Source organism: Dipodomys merriami, unplaced genomic scaffold (assembly GCF_024711535.1).
Source record: "Dipodomys merriami isolate MVZ:Mamm:240054 unplaced genomic scaffold, mDipMer1.0.p SCAF_1, whole genome shotgun sequence".
Taxonomy (NCBI): domain Eukaryota; kingdom Metazoa; phylum Chordata; class Mammalia; order Rodentia; family Heteromyidae; genus Dipodomys; species Dipodomys merriami.
Window position 1 is genome coordinate 145,014,043 of NW_027202270.1, and position 23,176 is coordinate 145,037,218.

The following is a 23,176-nucleotide window of genomic DNA, read 5'->3' on the forward strand; positions in this document are numbered from 1 at the left end:
TGTGTGTGTGTGTGTGTGTGTGTGTGTGTGTGTGTGTGTGTGTGTGTGTGTGTGTGTGTGTGTGTGTGTGTGTGTGTGTGTGTGTGTGTGTGTGTGTGTGTGTGTGTGTGTGTGTGTGTGTGTGTGTGTGTGTGTGTGTGTGTGTGTGTGTGTGTGTGTGTGTGTGTGTGTGTGTGTGTGCTTGGCACTGTCTATGAGCTTTTGTGCTCAAGGCTAGTGCTCTACCACTTGAGACACACCTCTATTTCCAGCTTTTTTGCTGGTTAATTGGAGATGAGTCTCACAGACTTTCCTGCCTGGGTTGGATTTGAACTGTGATCCTCAGATCTCAGCTTCCTGAGTAGCTAGGATTATAGGTGTGAGCCACTGGCACCCAGCTAGGTGGTGTTTCTTTATATTACGTGTCTTACCTATCATGTGTGTAACATCTACTATTTTATTCTCCAGTATCCTGTGATCTTCCTTATTTATATGAACTACCAAGTTGTCTTTTTAATAGTTAGGCTAAAGCTTACAGTTATTTTCAGTCTATCTCAATACTAATTCAGGATAAATGATTTTTTATTATATTTACCTTCCTTCTCTTGACCCTCCCAGTCTTGGCAAGTCATCATCACTATCATATCGTCTTGGATTGTCAAAAAAGTAAGCTCTAGAACTGTAACTGTGGCTATTTATCATGCCACCAGGTACCTGTGGACCAAGTATTAGAAAGCATATAAAGGTTAACTTTTCAGTCAAGAGTACAGTCTATGAGCTATGATGATTTTTTTTGCTTTACCTTTTGCCAAAAATAGACAATCAACATCAATAGTTTAGACTTTCCAAAAATAAGGATATTATGACATCATACCAAGTTCTGGTTTAATCTTTGTGCCCGGAAAAATAGTACCACCGACCATGCTGGTACATGTTCCCACAGAAAGAGGACCATTCCAAATACTATATAGTCTTCTCCACTTACGTCTTCTACATGAGCCTGTAAACGGAGCATGGCAAAGCAGTTTTTATAACTGGTTCTCATATAAGGAAGGGATCATCTCCCACAATTGTTTAAAGTTGGGTAAGCTAACATACTAGCACACGAACTCTAAAAATTTCTGTATTTCGTGGTTTCTCGTGAAACAGCACTTATCTCTTCAGGGACATAAAATACTTTAATGTTAAGTAGAGTACAATGATGTTAACTTTTAAAATGTATCAATTTATGAAAATAATTTTAATCTTTGTATAATATGGAGTGATTTCATTTTGGGGTTCCATAGTCTGAAGACACTACAAAGAACTCCATTAGCACAACAACACCCTGAGTTAGACCTGTAGAGAGATGGACCCTGTTAAATCACTAAGCTTAGATACTACTTAAAATAAAGCTTTTGGGCCTAATCTACATATTGCATTTGTGCCTGCTGTACCAGGTATTGGGAGAAGGAAATAGGGAAAGAAGTGAAGAGAATCTACCACATGGAACCAATATGAAAATGTGATTTCATTTACTTTTTCTTTGGAAAGGTAAATGCAACATGGTATTCCAGGATGCCTTGAATTCAGCACAAAGTTAAATTACTAGAAAGATATGACACAAACTGTTTTTGGGGAGGGGATAGAGAATGCTAGGAAATTAAATATACATAGCTATAGTTCTGAGAATTTCTCTACCCAACAGCTGGATACCAAAGGAATTATGAATGATCTTATGTCACCAAGACTCGTAATGCCAGACTTGTCATGATTTGAATGTCTAAAATAAAACCAAATCTTCAAAGGATATTTATCCTAACAATACATTAACTGTATTCAATGGATAATTATAGACAAGTTACCTAGAGCTATTTAAATACTAGTCTTGAAATACTACTTAACTAATTTTGTGACCAACAGGTTTGCAACAAATACATTCCTGACACTATTACTATTTACAAAAAGAAAACACTTGAGAAAAGTTTTCTTTGAAAGTAGGATTTTCAATGTTGCATGTAAATGAAGACAACACATGTCCTTAAACATGATAACTGAGAGCAGAGATGCCATAAAAGTATAAGTCAAACACTTAAAATGTTTTCTTAGATAAGGATAGCTTAATTATAAGTTCTATTAACTACAGATTAGCAATATGTGGTAAATACTCACCTTATCTGAAAGATTATCCCAGCCATAATTAAATGGACTTTCTAATGTATCCTGAGATATGGTGATAACCACTAAATTATAACAAGCTCTGGACGAGTAGAGGAGAATGACCACAGAGCCTACAATGACAGTCTGGCACAAAGACATACCCTAAAAGAGATAAAAATAAATCAATATGATATTTTTCACATTGTTCATGACATGCTATTTCTTCACATACACTGTGGTCACTTCTTGGAAAGCATACATAGAAAGCACCGAGATGGGCCTGTTGAAATAAACTCTTGATTATCTTGCCTTACAATTCCTATTCGTGGAATTCCTATTTATGTTTAATATATGTATGTGAATATGTGCACACATACATTGCCTACTTGCCGAATGGAAGCTGGAGAAATATTTTGTTCTGCCAAGGTTATCTTATTCCCTTAATGTATGTATTGATGAGTTGGCAAAAGATCAAAACTTTAATTGTTGCAAATCAGAGATACAGTTTAGTCAAAAGAAGAATGAAAACTAGAAACAGCCCATTTTATACATTTGACTTCTGATACAAAATGAGAATAGAAATTCAGTTCTTAGGCTATTTATTCTATTCTATTCGAGAGTTGATACTAGTCCCCAATTGATGCCATTGTGTTCGTGACAAAATGATCAAGGTGCTATAATGTACTTGCAAAAGTTTATGGCTTTATTTATTTATTTTTAATCATGAAAATACCGTACAGAGGGGTTACATTATATGGGCAAGGTAATGAGTACGTTTCTTATCAAGCATTGTTGCCTCCTCCTTTGTTTCCCCTTCCCATCCCTTCCCTTCTCTCCCACTATAACCCCTCCCCCCCACCCGTGCCAAAGTTGTAAAGTTCGTTTTTTGATTGTACATCTCATTTTTGCAATGAGTTCACCTGTATTCCTATTTAAACAATTTGTTTTTTCCCTTCCCCTCCACAAATTATACCAACATCAAATACAGTGAAAATAGGGCTTTAAAAATTAAAAATTCCTTGCATTAGTGGTTCTCAACTGGAGAGTGTACAATGGAGAGGGGTGCTATTAATAAAAAGCAAATGTTGGGCTAGGAAGGTGGCTCAGTGGTAGAGTGCTTGCCTTGCATGCCTGAGGCCCTGAGTTCGATTCCTCAGCACCACATAAGCAAAAAGAAAAAAGCTGGAAGTGGCGCTGTGGCTCAAGTGGTAGAGCGCTAGCCTTGAGCTGAAGAGCTGAGGGACAGCACCCAGGCCCAGAGTTCAGGCCCCACGACTGGACCCCCCCAAAAAAAATAAAATAAAAAGCAAATGTAAAGCCAATACAGATATTTAATTTTTTTTGAAATGAGAAGTTTTACTGAATTTCTATGCGTAGTCTTGAACTACTAAGTTCAAGTGGTCCTCTTGTCCCAGCCTTTTGAATGGCTGGCATTATAAGTGTTTATCATTGCATTATTTTTAAAAAGGTACCATATCATTTAAAAAAATAGCAAGAACAAGAGAACAGAATCTTGTAAGCATTAGCTAAAACAATCACAAATGTGTATATTCACTGTGTTGAGAAATAATCACTTAGAAAGAAATATGCTATCATCTGGAAAGACTCTGCTTAAACTTGTAATGATTTTTAAAAACAGGTTATAAGAACAAATAACACCAAAGCAACAAACAAAACAAAACAAAACAAAATAACATACAGCTAAGTTACATATATAGAATAAAGGAAGCCTATTCATCTAGCAAAAGAGTCATTCTGCAAAATGCAGGATCACAAGATGGAAAATAAAGACCCAGCACCTGTGTAGCCTAGACCTCTATCTAAATATAGCATATTATCAATTCAAAACATTCCCACACAGCTCTTCCCCATCAGCCAGTGACCTCAGATGCGAATACTCCTCCACTTTTGTTTTAGCAACTTCTGCCTGCTTTAGAATTTAATTTGTAAGCGAAGTTAAAGAACATACACTCTTCTGTAGGTTTCATTTAGCATGCTTTTAAGATTTGTTCACATTGTTGGGTATATCAGTAGGTTTTTTTTTTGTGTGTGTGTGATTAATTGGAGATAAGAGTCTCATGGATTTTCCTGCCCAGACTGGCTTGAAACGGTGATCCTCAAGTCTCAGCTCTCTTAGTTAGCTAGGCATGAGCCACCAGCATCTGGCTATGAGTTCCTTTTAGAGCTGAGGGTGACCACGTCTTCCTGGTTTGCTCAGGTGCTCCCTGGGTGGAGCTCTACCACTTGAGCCACAGTACCATTTCTGGCTTTTTCTGAGTAATTTATTGGCAATAAGAATCTCATGGATTTTTCTGCCTAGGCCAGCTTGGAACTGTGATCATCTGATCTCAGCCTCCTGACTAGCTAGGATTAGGAGTGAGCCACTGACACCCAGCTAACATATTTTTTAAAAATTGAATTGTTGGAGATTGTTTTATGTGCTGGACACCAGTTCCTTGTTAGATATGTTTACTGAAATATTTTCATGAAGCTTATGGCTTGCTTTTGGATTTTCTTAGTCTCGTCTTTTGGTGGTAAATTTTAAAGTTGTCTTGTCTTTTGGTGGTAAATTTTAAAGTTTAATGAATCTAATTTATCAACTTGGTTTTTTTTTGTGTGATTATTACTTTCTATAACTTAAAATTTTTTTGTCTGTACTCAAGTTGTAAAGGTATTCTTCTGGTAATCCTACCGACTCAGGAGGTTAAGATCTGACTATTGTACTTTGAGACCAGCCCATAAAGGAAAGTCTGTAAGATTCTTATCCCAATTAATCAGCAAAAGTCAGAACTATGGCTCAAGTGGTAGCACATTAACCTTGAGTGAAAAAGCTAAGGGATAGTGCCCAGGTCACCCCTCCCCCCCCCCCCCCCCCAGTATTCTTTTACAAGTTTTTGGCATTTTCCATTGACATTTAAGTCTATGATCCATTTTGAATTACTTTTTCTATACATATAGGATGGATTTGGAGGTTGATTGTATTCCATATGGACATCCCATGCTCTAGTACTAGTTAAAATTATTTTTAATCCCTATTGGATTACTTTTAGCACCTTTATCAAAAATCAAAAGATCATGTAGGAAGTCTATATTAATTTCCAAGCTCTAATTCTCTTGTATTGTCTTTTTTTTTTTAAAGTAGTACTGAGGTTTTTAACTGAAGGCCTTACACTTACAATTACTTTTCCAATTGAGCCACACCTTTGGTTACTATTTTGGTTACTTTTCAGATAGGTCTCATGTTTTTGTGTAGGGCTTGTTTTGAACTGCGTTTTTCCAGACTACACTTCCCGTGGGTCACAGCCATGAGCCACCACTACTTGACTTATTTGTTGAGTGGGGAATCTTGCTAACTTTTTGTCCAAAATGGTCTAGAACCACAATCATTCTGATTCTCATCTCCTTTTTGAGTAGCTGGACTAGCAGGTGTGTGTCATCATGCTTGGCTCTATTAAACTATTCTTATGTCAGTAACCCAGTCTTAAATTATGATAGCTTTTTTCTTTATTAAGCATTAAAGTCATGCAGTATGCCTTTTTTCAAGGTTACTTCAAGTTACTACACTGTTAAATATACTACCTACTAGCTCTAGTAAATATGCTTAAATAAAATTAAAAGTTCTTGTTACATTAGCAATCTTCTAAATGCTCAAGTCTTATATGGTTAGTAACATACTGAACATTATAGGTATGTACTAGTTTCATCATCACAGAAAGCATTATGAAAAAACACTAAATATTTTAGGTTTCTTTGCAGTTCCATACACATTTGGAGTAAAACAATCAACTTTTTTCCCATTAAACAAATCACCTTATTGTCATATATCTGACAGCCAAAAAACTGTACATAGAGTACACAGCTTAAGAATGTCAACTTGTCATTTTCTATTTAAAAAAAATTCATTGTGAAATCATGATTAGGACTACCTTCAATTTCTAGATCAAATTCACAATTTCAATCCAAACAATACTGATTCTTCCTACCCATAAACATGATATAACTATTTCTTCACTAATTAAGGTCCTTAAGAAATATTTTGTTGTTTTCAACATAGAGGTAGGGAAAATTTACTCCTTTTTGTGCCATTCTTGGGACTTGAACTCAGGGCCTGGGCACTGTCCCTGAGCTTTTTTTTTTTTTCATTTTGTAACTGATTCTTCCTGGCATATAAATGCTATAATGTTTTAAAATTTTGACCTTCTATCCTGAGAATTATGTAACAGTGACTGTTACATAGATTTCTTAAATATTCTCCATAAATAATCATGTTATCTGCAATTGGAGATTTTATCTTTTTCTTTTTTCTTGAAAAAGGGTCTCACTTTGTAGCCCAAGTTGGCCCTAAATGCTAGATTCTCTTGCCTTAATCACCCAAGTGTTGGGATTATAGGATTGTGCTACTATCTCCAGCCAGTTTAATGTCTTAATTCCCATTTTTTAAAAAAACATTTTGTTACTTTCCCTTGCTTTATTAGAATAATGTAAAAAATGGTGAGAGTCTTTTCTTTATTTTCAATCTTAGGATACAACATTCAATATTTAGGTATTATTATTATTTATTTATTTATTTTTTGTCAGGCATGGGGCTTGAACTCTGGGCTTGGCGCTGTCCTTGCGCTCTTCCGCTCAAGGCAAGTGCCCTACTGCGTGGGCCACAGCAGCACTTCCAATTTTCTAGTGCTTTATTGGAGATAAGAGTCTCATGGATTTTCCTGCCCAGGCTGGTTTGAACTGCGATCCTCAGATCTCAGCCTCCTGAGTAACTAGGATTACAGGAGTGAGCCACCGGTGCCCGCTTTATTATAGTTTTTTTTGTGTGTGTGCCAATTCTGGGTCTTGAACTCAGGGCCTGGGCCCTGTCCCTGAGCCTCTGTGCTCAAGGCTAGCACTCTACCACTTGAGCCACAGCACCACTTCTGGCTTTTTTCATGTTAACTGGAGAGGAGTCTCTTAGATTTGTCTGCCTGGGTTGGCTTTAAACCTCAATCCTTGGGTGGGGAATGTGGCTTAGTGGTAGAGTGCTTGCCTAGCATGTGTGAAGCTCTGGGTTTGATTTCTCAGTACCACATAAACAGAAAAAGATGGAAGTGACACTATGGCTCAAGTGGTAGAGCACTTGCCCAGGCCCTGAGTTCAAGCCCTTGGACCGGCAAACAAACAAAACCTCAATCCTCATATTTCAGCTTCCTGAGTAGCTAGGATTTCAAGCATGAGACACAGGTATGTAGCCTTGCATTTATCTTTTTCTATGCAGATTAGACTTTGAGCCTGTGATTGTAAGGAATACATAATTTGTTGATATATTCAAAGAAACATACTAGCTTAGCTCTTCTACTTATTGGGCTTAGGTTTTATTTTCTTTTCTTGTTATATTCATGTCAATTATATTATTAAAATTTATTATTTTCTAATATAGTATTTAAAGCTATACTTTCCCTTCACACATTATTTACCTGCATCCACAAATTGTGATGTGTTTCATTAGGCTCCAGTGTGAAAAAATTTAAATTTCACTTCTGATTTTTTCTTTCATCTATGGGTTACTTAAAATTGGATTAAATAATCTATGTATGTATGTATGTATGTATGTATGTATGTATGTATGTATGTTTGTATCTCCTCTATGTAATCATATTACTATCAGTATCTAATTACATATAGCCAAAGAGTATTTTCTGATTCCAGTCCTTTTGAATGTGTTGAGATTTGCTTTAAAGTTAACTGTATGATTTTATTTTGATGACCAATTCTATGCTATACTGAAAGGAATGTGTCTTCTCCAGCTATTCTGCATGAATCAGCTCAAGGGCAGAAGGTTCAGATTTCCTATGGCTATTTTATCTATTGCTGAAAGTGGGATACAAAAATCTCCAATCATATTGAAAATCTCACAATCGTATTTTTTTACTCTACTTACTATCTTGGTTTTATGCCCATATTAATCATTATTTCTTCTTGATGAAGCGTACCTTTGTATATTTGGCAAATAAAATGTGCATTTTTATATGCAGCAATACTCTTTGTCTTCAAGTTCATTTTATTTGATAGCCTTCTGTGCTAAACGAATGCATAATGTATGTTTCCATCTTAGTATTATCATCCATCCAAATAGTGTTTTATGTTTAAGGCATATTCTGGGAGCCAGGATACAGAGGCTTAATTTTTTTTTTTTTTTTTTTTTTTTGGTCAGTCATGGGCCTGAACTCTGGGCCTGGGCGCTGTCCCTCAGCTCTTCTGCTCAAGGCTAGCGCTCTACCACTTGAGCCACAGTGCCACTTCTGGCTTTTTTCTTCTTATGTGGTGCTGAGGAATCGAACCCAGGGCTTCATGCATGCAAGGCAGGCACTCTACCACTGAGCCACCTTCCCAGCCCCTTAAAAATATTTTTGTTGTTTTTATTTAGCAAATTAGTGATATGTTTGGGTTTAGACCTTAAATTTTACTATATGTTTTCTGTTGCCTCTCTTTGTTTTGTTTTTTGGTGGTGTTCAAGAAAAGGGGTTCGGGCTGGGAAGGTGGCTCAGTGGTAGAGCGCTTGCCTTGCATGCATGAGGCCCTGGGTTCGATTCCTCAGCACCACATAAGCAAAAAGAAAAAAGCTGGAAGTGGCACTGTGGCTCAAGTGGTAGAGCGCTAGCCTTGAGCTGAAGAGCTGAGGGCAGCGCCCAGGCCCAGAGTTCAGGCCCCGCGACCGGACCCAAAAAAAAAAAAAAAAAGAAAAGGGATTCTTAAAGTCAAGTCCAAGTACCATAAAGATCAAAATTAGAGCTATTTAGGGATTGGAGGCGTGGCTCAAGTGGTAGAGTGTTTGCCTAATAAGCTCAAGGCCCTGAGTTCAATTCCCAGTAATGTCAAAACAACCCTAAAAACTATTTAAGAAATACTAGGACCTCAGTTTTTATCTTGGCTTCATCCTTTCTTGAGTGTACAGTAGAATCTTCCAGAGGCAACAAGATACATGATAATGTTTTCACTCTGTATGCATGTATATGTTTGTGTGTTCCAGAATTTCTTTTTTGGTGGGGAGGGGTCCAGTCGTGGGGCCTGAACTCTGGGCCTGGGCGCTGTTCCTCAGCTCTTCAGCTAGTGCTCTACCACTTGAGCCACAGCGCTACTTTCAGCTTTTTTCTTTTTGCTTATGTGGTGCTGAAGAATCGAACCCAGGGCCTCATGCATGCAAGGCAAGCACTCTACCACTGAGCCACCTTCCCAGCCCCTGTTCCAGAATCTTTTATGCAGTAGAATTAGGGCATAAGTATGTACATATATGGTTTTTAATGCAGTTTGTTTGCTGTACTTCTTCTCAGTCTGTGCTAGTTTTCTTCAGTTATACCTACCATATTCACTATAACCCTTTATCATTCAAAATTTTTTATTTTGAAATGTTCATTTATCCTACACCTACATGTAAACCAAGAATACATATGTCAATTTTTCTTGTAGTATTTGAGATTTTCTTCAAAAACTTAAAAAACTGATATAAAATGCAATTTAGGATTTAGTATTTTACTCTAAAAGGAAAACTACATATTTTCATATTTAAGAATGAATGTATATTATCTTAGGAACAGAGAATTATTATTTAATGGGCACAATGTTTCAGTAGGATATGAGGAAATGCTCTGGAAATGGACAGTGGTGATAACTGTGCAACATGAAATAATGCTAATGAAATATACATTAAAATAGTTAAGATGGTAAATTTCATGTTATGTATATTTTAGTCCTATTAAAAGACCTTTCTCAACCACAGTTCCTGTTTACTTCTAAGATGCTAAGAATGATGAACAAGTCAAGAGCTCTCTGATTCAATAAGGTGAGGAATCTACCTCAAAGGCACCGTGTAAAGCTTAAGAAGAAACAAAAATATAATGAAAACTACCTTTCAATAGACTTTATAAATGTTAAGAATTTACCTTTATGTCTTCTGCAGCAGAACAATTTTGAATAGTACTAGGGTCCAAGTTAAGCTGCAGCATCATTTTGAGACCAATCATTCAGAGCTTAAAGCAAAAGGAATCAAAAATTTAAATGTAGGTGTGATGAATACTTAAAACATTAAATGATGTTTTCATATTAGAAATTAAGGAGCTATTGAAACATTTCATGGGTTACCAATGTAAGTTACTTTATAGTGATTGTATTTTTCACTACTCTGCTCTTTATTAAAAATAAAAAAAAGTCAAGTTGAGTGTCTGTGGCTCTCACTTGTAATCCTCGCTACTCAGGAGCTCACAATCTAGAGAATCAAGAGTTTAAGCCAGCTTGGGCAGAAAAGTCTGCTAGACTCCATCTCTAATCAGCAAAAAGCAAAGGTGGAGGCATGGCTCAAATGGAAAGCATCAGACTATGAAGCAAGCCAAGAAAGCTTGAGGTCTTGATTTCAAACTATAGTACTGTAATAAAAAAGTCCAATTTCAGAATACTCATGATGAAACTGAGAATATTTAATATCGACTCTAGAATGCTTATTTAAAATTCTGTATGATGAGATGAAATGTACCCCTAAAGCTATTCTTCATACTGAAATACAATGGTTGTTTTGATGAAAACCACTGATGCAACCGTTTGACATGAAAGAAATAGCCCCCTTTTCCAAAAAAATGCTACTTTACTTTTGAAAGAAAGACAACTATGGCAGAAAAACAGTTATTAAGAATTGGTAAGTGAGTACATTTTATTTTTCAATGGTGAACAAAATGTGCCTATCACTTACAAGAAAGCATCTGGCAGTATTTATTGCCAATGATAAAATCTGAATTTTGCCCCTCCTTCTTTCCTCCCTTCTCTCCTTCTCCCCTGTCCCTTTCTTTTGAGTCTGTCTTAGATAGCCCCTGTGTCACCAAAAATCTCAATCCTGTGGAATCAAGAGGGTGGAGTAATAACAAGGATTACCCTGTGCTCACTCTGATCAAAGAGAGGAACATGGCCTCTGGCACGGAACCTCACTTCGAGAGACCACACCAAATAAACTAGAAATAATAGAGTTTGGCACCAACCAAGAAGATTCAAATTTAAGCATCTACAATAGGGGAAACACACAGAAAAAACCAAGCAGGTGCTCAGCATGACTGCACTGTAGCCACAGGCTCCAGCCATCTTGATTTTTTTCTCCCTTTTTCCTTTCCTTTCTTTTTTCTTTCTCCCCCCGCCCCTCCCGCCCCCACCGGCCTGTCTCCTTGCTACCCTTCTGCCACTCATCCTCACTAGTGGACAGCACCAAAATACCTGGGAGAAAGCAGCTCAATCTCGGAACTGGAGAAGGCAGCCATAACAGGGCAGACCAGGAGCAAAGCAACTCAAGAGGTAACTACCAAAGTCCAGAATGGACTCTGCAGGTCTCCTAATGCCAAGATAGACAAGGCAGGGCCTTAACCCCAGAAAAGGTTTCAGCAGGGGCTCAAACCCGAATACTCTGTGTGACTGTGAAGCCCTCACATAATAGGGGGTAGGGAATGTATAGGTGGGGGTGGGGTGGGAGGGGTGTTATAACGCCCAGGAGAGTTTGTGTGTGTGTTGGGGGGAGTCTTAATGCCAGAGGCCAGAACAGATACAGCGGGGCTTCTAACTGCAGGAGCTGCAACCTTGGTGGGTCCTCTAACCCAAGAAAAGGCTTCCCTGGGACCTCTAATGCTAGCGGGCACAGTGCCTCTAAAAGCCCACACATGCATCCCCACGTGGGACCCTGCTGGGGTCTGCACCCAGCCTAGCCTGCCTGTGCATCCACGGTGCCAGCCGCCCACAGTACTGGGAGGCTGCCCACAGTGCGGCCCCAAAGCCCACCATTGCATTTCTGGGCGGTGCCACCGGACAGCGACAGAGCTGGGGTGGGGTGGGAGTTTGCAGCCAGCCAGACCCCAAAGCCCATGCCTGCACTCCCCCATGAGAAGCTCCTGCCCACAGCATGGAGGGTTGAGACAGCGTCCCAAACCTGCCAGGGCATGCCCCTGCCCAGAGTCCTGTGCTCTGCACCTACCTGGCTCCAAAAAGGCCGTCTGTGCTTCATCGCAGGGGACACCCTCACCCACAGTGCCTGGGGTCGACGCACGGCCGGCCCAGAAGCCTGCCTGAACATCCTTGTGTGGCATGCCACCGACAGCTCCCAGCAACATGGTGAGCACAAAACCCTTCTGTGCGTCCCTGCCTATGACACCCTCAGACACAGCACTGGAGACAGCACATGGCTGGACCCCCAAACCTGTTCCAGCCCCTCTGGGGGACACCAACGGCACAGAGACCACAAGAAAACTAGGAAACGACAGTCCATTACCCATGAACCTACTGCCTAATGGCAACCACCTCCACAAACCCTGAGGTCAGACGCGTAGATCACAGCAAAAGATCAAGAAATTCATTAACAATCAAGGCAACATTCCACTCTTAAAAACCAGCAACAACTCAGGGAGGAATCCAGCGAGAGTGAAGAATCAATGAGAGAACCAAAGAACCATTAAACAAGGAGAGAGCTGGTTGATGAAATCTAAGGGGCACATCCACACACAAGTAGAAAATGGGGAAGAAATAATGGAGAAAGTGTAGGACATCCAAGAGGACAGAAACTGAAGATCAATTCACGACTGAAGTTAATGTCACGGGAATTAACGTCAACAAAGAGCTTGGAAACATGAAAAGCTGTCTCCTTAATACGAAGCACAGTTGAAAGTACAGGCAATAAAAGAAAATTTGAATTTTTAAAGAGAAAAATCAGAATTTTTGGAAACTTGCACATACTTTTGTCCATGATTGACAACTTTCTCTTCATGAGGTAGTATAATAATGATGCATATGATTTTTGAACCTTATCTAATGAAATTACATTTTGAAGATTAATCTATTCAGCAAATGATTGAGGCATCATCTTACAAAAATTTGCAAAGTGCAAAATAGACTGTAAGGGTGTACAAAAAGTTCACTAATATGGTTTTAGATTTCAAAGAGCAACTACTCTTTAAAAAAAATCTCCACTTCTGCTGAGTGATGGTGGCTCATGCCTGTAAACCTAGCTACTCAGGAGGCTGAGATCTGAGAATTGTGGTTCAAAGCCAGTCTGGGCAGAAATGTCCCCAAGAAATTCTTATCTCCAATTAGCCACTCAAAAAGCCAGAAGTAGAGTTATAGCATACAGTGATACAGCACTAATCTTAAGCAAAAAGAAGCTCAGGGACAGCACCCAGACCTTGAGTTCAAGCCCCAGGATGGCAAAACAAAACCAAAAACTTAAACATGTTTCTGTGCCTCTAGCCTCCTTTGTGATGAGAGTATTATTTGAATTACTCATCCTGATTTAAATTTGCAATTTATTTTACTCTACTTCCAGAAATTCTCTTTACTAATAAAGAGACCTCATCCCAAATGAGGTCATGGGAAAAGAGGTAGATGAAGGGAGACAGAAGGGTAGATGAATGCATTCATATATTCAATGTACATATGTGAAAACAGAATCAGGAAAACTGAGGGTATGGGTGGGACTGGGAGACATGGGAGAGAATTATAAAAGGGGTGAAAATGATCAAGATGCATTGTACTCATAAATTGAGACGTTCAAATGAAACCCTACTATACAACTACTTAAAAGATAATAAAAACAAATTCTCTTTATTTTCAGTTTGAAGCAATATAAGTATGATGATCAGATGTTAAGTTTTCTTACACTGATCATGATTAGGTTTGCTAAGTTCAAAACTGTAAATTTAAGTCATTTCTTCAAGTATTTTTCATTTTCTTCCCCTTTTCATTGACTATTCTAATTATATATAGTTAGATCTTGAAGTATTGTTCATTTTATTATTTCCCCTCCCATTCTTTAGATTGGATAGTTTCTATTGATTTATCTGTAAGTTCATTGACCTTTCTTTCCTTTTTAATTTGCTGAAGTGACTTATTTATTAGAGTTTTAAATGATAGAATTCCCATTTTTAAATAGTTTCTATTTCTCTTGAGATTTCCCATGTTTATCCAAATGTATTTTCCTTTACATCTGTCAATATAGTATAAAACTTTTGTCTGATAAATACAAAATCTAGGTCATTTTGGGGTATGGTTTTATTTCCATTGTTTTTTTGAGTTTTGCTTTTTGGTTGAGTATAAATTCTATATTTCCTGAGTCTTCATATGTCTAGTAAAGTTGGGTTAGGTTCTTAAGATTTTGAGTGGCCATATTTTTTTCTCATTTTTATTAGCATGTATTTATTATTCTTATTCTTATTATTATTTTGGGTCCAGTCATGGGGCCTGAACTCTGGGCCTGGGTGCTGTCCCTTAGCTCTTCAGCTCAAGGCTAGTGCTCTATCACTTGAGCCACAGTGCCACTTCCGGCTTTTTTGCTTTTTGCTTATGTGGTGCTGAGGAATCGAACCCAGGGCCTCATGCATGCAAGGCAAGGGCTCTACCACTTAGCCACCTTCCCAGCCCCAGCATGTATTTATTATATTGAAGGGTTTAATTGTGATTATTTCCATACATGTATGTATGTATATATACTCACCATCTCTATTACTATGAATGACATAATTCAATGACTCTGTATTCTGTCATATTTCTTTAACAAGTATTGACTTTCTTTCTTTCTTTCTTTTTCTTTTTTCTATTTTTTGTCAGCTGAGGGGCTTGAACTCTGGTCCTGGGCATTGTCCCTGAGCTCTTCAGCTCAAGGTGAGCAGCCACAGTGCTACTTCTGGTTTTCTGGTGGTTAATTGGAGATAAAAGTCTTACTGCCTTTCTTGCCCCGGCTGGCTTTGAACTGAGATATTCAGCCTCCTGAGTAGCTAGGATTACAGGTATGAGCCACCAGCACACGGCTTGACTTTTATTTATTTTAGCAACCAACAAACATGTCCTGACTCATACCTCAAACTACCCACCATGCACAGATAGCAACTGTAATCTCAGTCAAATTCCTTCATTGTTAGTTGTGCTATCTGGTGTCCTGTCCTGCACTTGTTAAATTCAGTACAGGACAAAAATCAGACAGAATTTATAATCAGAATATGGGCTTTCTTCTACCTGGTTACCTTCTTCCCAAGATTTCCCATTTACTTTTTACCTGCAGTAGTTACTGGAATTTTATCTTTTGTCTAGAATTTATCATGTTTGTGGAAGGTTGACTCAGTAAGAGAAATGTCAGTCATTATCAGCAGAGCTCTGTTCATATTTTTTGCAAATCCCATGAATACTATTTCCATTTTGAAATTACAATGTCCAAATAAGCATTAAAATATGAAAGCAAACTATTCTTAATAAATTAAAAACATGTTTTAATGATAAAGACTGGGTAATTTTAAAAAGTCCCTTGCTGCTAAGAGACAATGAAATTAGAGCTCTGGTTCCTATGACCCTACACTATGAAATACAGAGCTTGTCCTGGATGGACCTTTTGGCCACGGAAAAAGAAATCAATACTGAAAATGCTGCCTAGAACAATAGAGTCCAGAAATATAAGGGGAAAAAATGATTTGAGCTTAGGAGTAGATTCAAATGTACACAGAGGTTATTCAAATGGAACAAGAGTGGTGAGTCAGTGCAGCAAAAGGACAAGAAATAAAACTTGGGAGTATAACAACTGGAATAACTAAGGGAGAAAACTAAAGGAAATCCACAGCTTTGATGAGTAAATTCTAATGATCTCAAGCGAGAAATTATTTAAGAATTGGGAAGGTGACAATCATGGCTATTTATAGAAGATGATACAGTTTATACTGTCCCACTGTCTCAAAATTATAGTTAAATTCTATTTCAAAGTGATAGACAGAGACATTAATATTGTTTTGGTCTTTCTTTAGTTTATGTCCCAAGTTACGAAAGAGACTGATTTAGTCTTCTAGTATCTGTTGGTCTCTTTGCATGATTAGAAATAGAGTATGGCTAATGTTGCTGTGGCTCTGAAAGATGCAGATGCTGTCTTCCTTCTCAACACATTAAGATCAGGGTCTGAGTAAACAAGAAACCAGAATGTTCATAATTTTTCAGATTTGTATGTTTCCCTAATATCTATAAATGATTGGTTCCAGGACCTCCATGGTTATCAAATTCATATATGCTCAAGTCCTTACATAAAATGGTGTACTAGTTACATATAACTGATGCAATCCTTCTGTATACTTTAAATCATTTCTAGATTATTTGTAGTAAATAACACAATGTCAATAATCTCACTATATGGCTTAGAGAATGACAAGAAAAAAGTTCAGTAAGATGCAATTTTTCTCTAAATATGATCAATCCATACTTAATTGAATTGGTAAATGTAGACCCTGGAGATATGGAGAGCTGGAATGACTGTAATTGAAACTGTTAGGAATTCAGGAAGGAGTCGAAAATGCATTATGTGCAAATGGCAGAGCATGCTGGGAGACAAGCTGATCTTGAGTACCAGATAGTGATTCCTCCTATACTCTTACCCAGATACGAAATGTTTAGGTTCCATTTGCAGAAAAATACGCTTAAAGGCTTACCTTTTATTCTCACTCAATCTTTAGGTTTTATATAATACAAAAAAACTCCAACTTGCTATCATAGAGAGTAAGTATTTATCACTGGCTTGAAACATTTTGTGCTCATGTGTTATTCTTGTCTTTTAAACATCACATTTTTTCTTTTTGTTTGTAGAACCACCATAGAGAATAAGCATTTATCACTGGCTTGAAACTTTCTGTGCTCCTAAGTTATTTTGTCCTTTAAACATGATATTTTTCTTTTGTGGTACTGTCAGTCCTTAGTTCTTTGGCTTTTAATTTTTCCAAATAGGGTCTTGTGGTAACTTTGCCAAAACTGGCCTCAAACCAAGATTCAACCATCTTTGTCACTTAGTAGCTGGTATTATAGGCATGTACCACCTCAGCCCCTGAATTCTTCTGCATTCTTATATTCCTTTTAATAAAATATTAAAATGCCTAGGCACGAAAGTTCATGAGAGTCTTATCTCCAATTAATCACAGAAAAAGCTGGAAATGGTGCTGTGGCTCAAGTGGTAGAATGCTGGCTTTGAGCAAAAGAAATTCAGGGACAGTGCGCAGGCCCAGAGTTCAAGCCCCAGAACTGGGGGCGGGGAGGGGCGAAACAAAAACAACACACACACACACACACACACACACACACACACACACACACACACACACACACACACACACACACACACACACACACACACACACACACACACACACACACACACACACACACACACACACACACTTTAATGGGAAAAAAAGACTAACACTGAGAAACCATCATGCCAATAAATGCAAACTGAGCTACCCTATAAAAGAGGATGTTGTTCACTAAGAATTAAAAAAATGAACTTGATAATGTTTGTCTAAGGATACATGCTTGAAATGCTAACAATGGAAAAAAAGTTAAAAGACAGGATTGTCTTTATTATCCCAATATAAACATAAGAAAAAAAGAGAGTATAGTAAAAGATACAGCAGTTTTCAAAAGAAAAATACCCATAATTTCAAAGGTTATTTCAGTGCTTGCTTTGGCAGCCCATATTAAAACTGGACTGATACAGAGAAGATCAGCATTTCCTCTATGAAAGGAGAACTTGTGAAACATTCATAGTTTTAGATTTTTACGCAAATAATATTCCTTGCTCTCCTACAGCCTTTGTCTCTGGGAGAGACAAAGATTCAAGGCAAAAAAGGAAGCAATTTCATATCAGCATTTTCCCCAAAATTTCTAAGAAAAACTAGACAAATATTGTGTAAAATATAATACATCAGAGACTTCAACTCTTATCAAATAAAAGGAAATGGCATACAAATTGTCAAGTAAACTCAAACTACTCAAAAGAAAAATACAGTTCTTCACTGATTTTTACTCTTTCTTAAGCATCACTTTTCCTTCACAGAGTTTTAGCTAACATTTATAAACACAGGAGGCATTATATGAGTACTTTATATGCATTTCCCTTTAATCCTTCCAATAAGCTTAGCGGGTATATTACTCTTACTCTCATAGTAACCCAAGAGATCCAAGTTATCCTCAACTTTGTTTCCAGGATCAGGAAAGTAAAGCTCACAGGTGACATTGGTTGCTTAAGATTAGGATTTATATCCTTCTCTCTCCAATCTCAGGTGTCCATCTTTTAATCCTTTATACACTGTCTTTCACTGAAGTCTTTTTGAATTAGTTTCAAAAATTAATACATCTACATGAAGAAATGTGAATATAAACAAAAGTACATACAGCTCCAATTTTTTACTTGTATTAGTCTCATTGCAAAAGATGTTTGAAACAGTTAAAGAGATATATACAAAATAAAAAATAAATGTGTGTGAGTGTGTGTGTGTGTGTGTGTGTAAGAAGTTGAGATGAAATTTGAAGTAGAACAAGAAGAAAAGTGAGTATCCTTTTTTTTTTTGGTCAGTTGTGGGACTTGAACTCAAGGTCTGGGTACTGTCCCTGAGCTTTTTTACTCAAGGCTCGTGCTCTACCACTTTGAGTCACAGTGCTGCTTCTCATTTTCTGGAAGTTAACTGGAGATAAGAGTCTCACAGACTTTCCTGCTTGGGTTGGCTTTGAACTGCAATCCTCAAAGCTCAGCTTCCTGAGTAGCTAGGATTTCAGGTGTGAGCTACCAGTACCCAGATTCATGTTATTTTTGACAACAGAGGTGAACTTCATATTTGCCTCTGAATAACAAAGGAAAGGAGGACTTAATCAATGTTGGTTTTCTTGGTACTGAATCTCAAAGCAAACAAGATATATATATTCTGGAACATTATGTAATCCATAGCTTCATAAAATTTCACAATGATGGTTTAAAAATAAACCTTGTTTATAATAAATTTCTTACAAATATAGGCTAAAGTATGTTATCAAAGTGTAAGATGGAAAATACAACTCTAAGGTGTGATGTCATCTTAGCACAAAACTAAGTCATTTGGATTGAACAAAGCATAAAAGACAAAATAGATGGCCAAACAGACTGCACATCTTTCACATCATATTTATGACAATTAAACTTGTGAATTTATCAGCTTGGAGTTTATTCTCTCTGGCAAGAACCCAGAGTACAGAAATTCTACAGTTTTCAGTGGGCCAGATTCTTGTTCACGGGCAATCAAGCAAAGAATAGGAATGATAACCTAGATGTCTGAGTTTTAGACTTTCTTCCAAAGTGAGCTGATATAAATAATATTTAATTCATAGTTGTATTAACATGTGGTATTGGACACATGACTGAAATGCAGACTTGAATTTTTGTTTTTTGTTAAATAAAGGATGTTGATGTAAAATGATAAGATTATGGAAGGTTGCCATAATATTCTTGAGAAAACATCTTGCTGTAAATACATTCATTTACAAAAAATGAATTAAGTATATAAGTACATAGACATGTAATGAAGTAACAAACTTAATACGTAAGTTGAAAAAATAAGAGCAAAGACACAAACTATTCAAATTTGTGCTGGTCCTGGGGCTTGAACTCAGGGCCTAGCCATTAGCTCTGAGCTTCTTTTGCTCAAACCTAACACTCTACCACTGAGCCATAGCCCACTTCTGGGTTTTTTCTTTTTTTGGCGGTCGTGGGGGTGGGGGAGATAGTTTATTGGAGATAAGAGTTTCCTGCTTGGGCTGGCTTCAAATCTCGATCCCCAGATCTAAGCCTCCTGAGTAGCTAGGAGCCACCAGCACCTGGCTTTAGTAAGTTGTATTTTAAAAGCAAGTAAAAGTCCTCTTTGAAGAAAAAAAAGTCATAGTACTGGTCTAATTGCCTATAGTATAAATTAAAAACTAAGGGGTGGGAATGTAGCTTAGTGGTAGTGCTTGCCTAGCATGCATGAAGCCCTGAATTCAATTCCTCAGGATCACATAAATAGAGAAAACTGGGAGTGGCACTGGGGCTCAAGTTGTAGAGTTCTTGTCTTGAGCAAAAGAAGCTCAGGGACAGTGCCTAGGTCCTGAGTTCAAGCCGTAGGATTAGAAAAAAAAAAAAAAAAAAAAGGAGCAGCAGCAGCCAGCCTGGGCAAAAAGTGTGCTAGATTCCATTTCAATCAATAGCTGAGTATGGTAGCACATTTACCTACCCTAGCTCAAGTAGTAGAGTTCTAGCCTTGAGCAAAAGAAGCACAGGAACAGTGCCCAGGCCCTGAGTTCAAGCCAAGGACTGGAAAACAACACTCCCCCCCCAAAAAAAAAACAACAACAAAGTGATGAAAAAGAGAACATAAAAGATACTTTAAGGGCTGGGACGGTAGCTCAGTGGTAGAGTGCTTGCCTTGCATGCCTGAGGCCCTGGGTTTGATTCCTCAACACCACATAAGCAAAAAGAAAAAAGCCGCAAGTGGCGCTGTGGCTCAAGTGGTAGAGCACTAGCCTTGAGCTGAAGAGCTGAAGGACAGCGCCCAGGCCCAGAGTTCAGGCCCCACAACCGGACCCCCCCCCAAAAAAAAAACCCAAAACAAAACAAAACAAAAGATACTTTAAGTGCTCTGTAACTGAGAATGAAGTAGGTAGTTCTAGATATAATCATTAAAACCTCTACTTCACTCTTATTTTTCCTAAAAAGGCAAAAGAAAACTGACTAAGAAAAGAACAATGAAGAGGTTGGCAAAGGGCCCACCAATAAGAGCTAAATTTTGGCCTGTGATGAAATGTTATTCAGCTTCAAGAATTTTTATTTTTAATTTTTAAATACATTTTTTTATTGTAAAAATACTGTATAAAGGGGTAGCTTTGAGATTTTTTTTTTTTTTGTCATGGGGCTTGAACTCTGGGGTTGGGCACTGTCCTTGAGCTCTTCAGCTCAAGGAGAGGAGCACTCCACTACTTGAGCCACAGTGCCACTTCTGATTTTCTAGTGGTTTATTGGAGATAAGAGTCTCATGGACTTTCCTGTCCCAGCTGGCTTTGAACTGTGATCCTCAGATCTCAGCCTCCCGAGTAGCTAGGATTACAGTCATGAATCACCGGTGCCCAGCTTCATATTGCCAAGTTTTAACAATCAGAATTTTTAAATTTAAGATTAATATGCTTAACTGCCTAAACAAGCAAAATTAGCAATCTGATGGAACTAGTTGATCAAGAAATAACTTGAAAAAAAACAAAAATTACCAAATTAATAACAGAATTTTTTCAAGTTTTCTAATAGTATATTCTATAAACCCCGATGATGAAGAAACCATCTTTAATATTTTTGCTGCCAGCCAGTATACTGCAATTTTCCATTTTATTCTTTCAACACTACTATGGAGAAGGTACTATAATTTAAAATAGGTTAAAGTTATAGACTTACTAAATGGCAGAGCTCTGATTTAAGCATTGACAACATGAACTTACACTTGAATTATTTCCTCTTTCACTGAAAAGTGTATTACCTATTTCAGTTTAGGAGACAAATATGGGCAAAACATGTTTAATTTTACTTCAAATTTAAGTTTAATAAAGTTTCAAATAATATAAAACTGAAATATAAAAATTAAAGGAAATGAGCATTTTTAAACTCTCCAAGTTCAAGAAATATAAGCTGGTCAAATAGACTATGTTATGGAATATAAAAAAAACAAAATGATAGCAATTTGAAGTTTTTGGAAAAGATTAAGTAAGATTAAATATACATGACTTATAAAGTCTCTCATTTTAAACATATTAACATTAAAAAATTCTTTATATAGTTGTACAAAGGGTTTCAATTTAACATGTGTTTATGAGTACAATGTATCTTGATCATTATGACACATTTTGAGCATTACAGTTTGAAACTAGCCCTATTTCCAACTAACCAGCAAAAAACTAGATGTGAACGTATGGCTCAAGCAGTAGAGCACCAGTCTTGAAAAGCCAAGCAAGAGCTCAAAGATCTAAGTTCAAGCTCCAAAAACACACAAAAAAAGGAAGAAACTTAAAACTTTTTTTTTTTGGTGCTGGTCCTGGGCCTTAAACTCAGGGTCTGGGTACTATCCCTAAGCTTTTGTGCTCAAGCCTAGTACTTTACTACTTGAACCATAGCTCCACTGGCTTTTTTTGGGGGTAGATCACTAGAGATGAGTCTCATGAACTTTCCTGTCTAAGCTGGCTTCAGACTGTAATTTTTAGATCTGTTTCCTGAGTAGCTAGGATTATAGGTGTGAGCCACCACCACACAGCCAATGTTTTTGTATAAACAGAAAATATATGCAAAATATATGAAGAAGAAATGTCCAGATTTGCTCTATGTCACTGAAAAATAGTTTACACATACAGAAGCGTGAATCTCTACATGGAGACATATTTGTGTATCAATTAACTAAGTCCAAATTAAAACTTTTTTGTGTGTGGCAGTACTGGGTCTGAACTCAGGGCCTTGAACTTTTGCTTAAGGCCAGTATTGTAACTACTTTGAATCTCAATAATCAGATCTCAGCCTCCTGAGTAGCAAGGATCACAGGAGTGAACCACCAGTGCCCAGCAACTTCTACTTCTTTCACTTTTTTTTGTAGTTTGTAGAGCTTAAACGCAGGGCCTGGGCACTGTACCTGACCTCTTTTTCTTTTCTGTTTTTTTTTTTTTTTGGGGGGGGGGTCTGGTCATGGGGCCTGAACTCTGGGCCTGGGCGCTGTCCCTCAGCTCTTCAGCTCAAGGCTAGCATTCTACCACTTGAGCTACAGTGCCACTTCCGGCTTTTTTCTTTTTGCTTATGTGGTGCTGAGGAATTGAACCCAGGGCCTCATGCATGCAAGGCAAGTGCTCTACCACTGAGCCACCTTCCCAGCCCCTTCTTTCACTTTCTTGAAGAAGCTAATCAAATAGATAGCTCTTCTTTGAGTTTCATATTTTATATGGGTACTGTGTACATTTAACAGACTTGTACATAAATTTTCTCCTGTTAGTCTATTACGAGATTATTACAGCAGAACTAAACTCTCAATCAAGGAGGAAGAAATTTCCTTGGCCTCTCCAGTTTTGAAAGGGCCAGTAGGCTGGGAAGGTGGCTCAGTGGTAGAGTGCTTGCCTTGCATGCATGAGGCCCTGGATTTGATTCCTCAGCACCACATAAGCAGAAAAAGACAGAAGTGGTGCTGTGGCTCTGTGGTAGAGCACTAACTAGCCTTAAGCTGAAGAGCTGAGGGACAGCACC

General features: G+C 37.7%; 1 protein-coding gene and 1 pseudogene across 1 annotated transcript in view; one reads left to right on the forward strand and one right to left on the reverse strand.

Moving 5' to 3' along the window:
• Gpr137c (G protein-coupled receptor 137C) overlaps window positions 1-23,176 on the reverse strand; it is a 58,670-nt gene that overhangs the window by 4,508 nt on the left and 30,986 nt on the right. Inside the window, exons 4-6 of the mRNA XM_070033329.1 lie at window positions 2,131-2,280; window positions 854-979; window positions 575-693 (exon numbers count right to left, since the gene is read on the reverse strand). Coding sequence (XP_069889430.1) covers window positions 575-693; window positions 854-979; window positions 2,131-2,280 — 395 coding nt within the window. The remainder of the gene's footprint in view (window positions 1-574; window positions 694-853; window positions 980-2,130; window positions 2,281-23,176) is intronic.
• On the forward strand, window positions 17,587-17,681 carry LOC138834996 (U6 spliceosomal RNA; annotated as a pseudogene).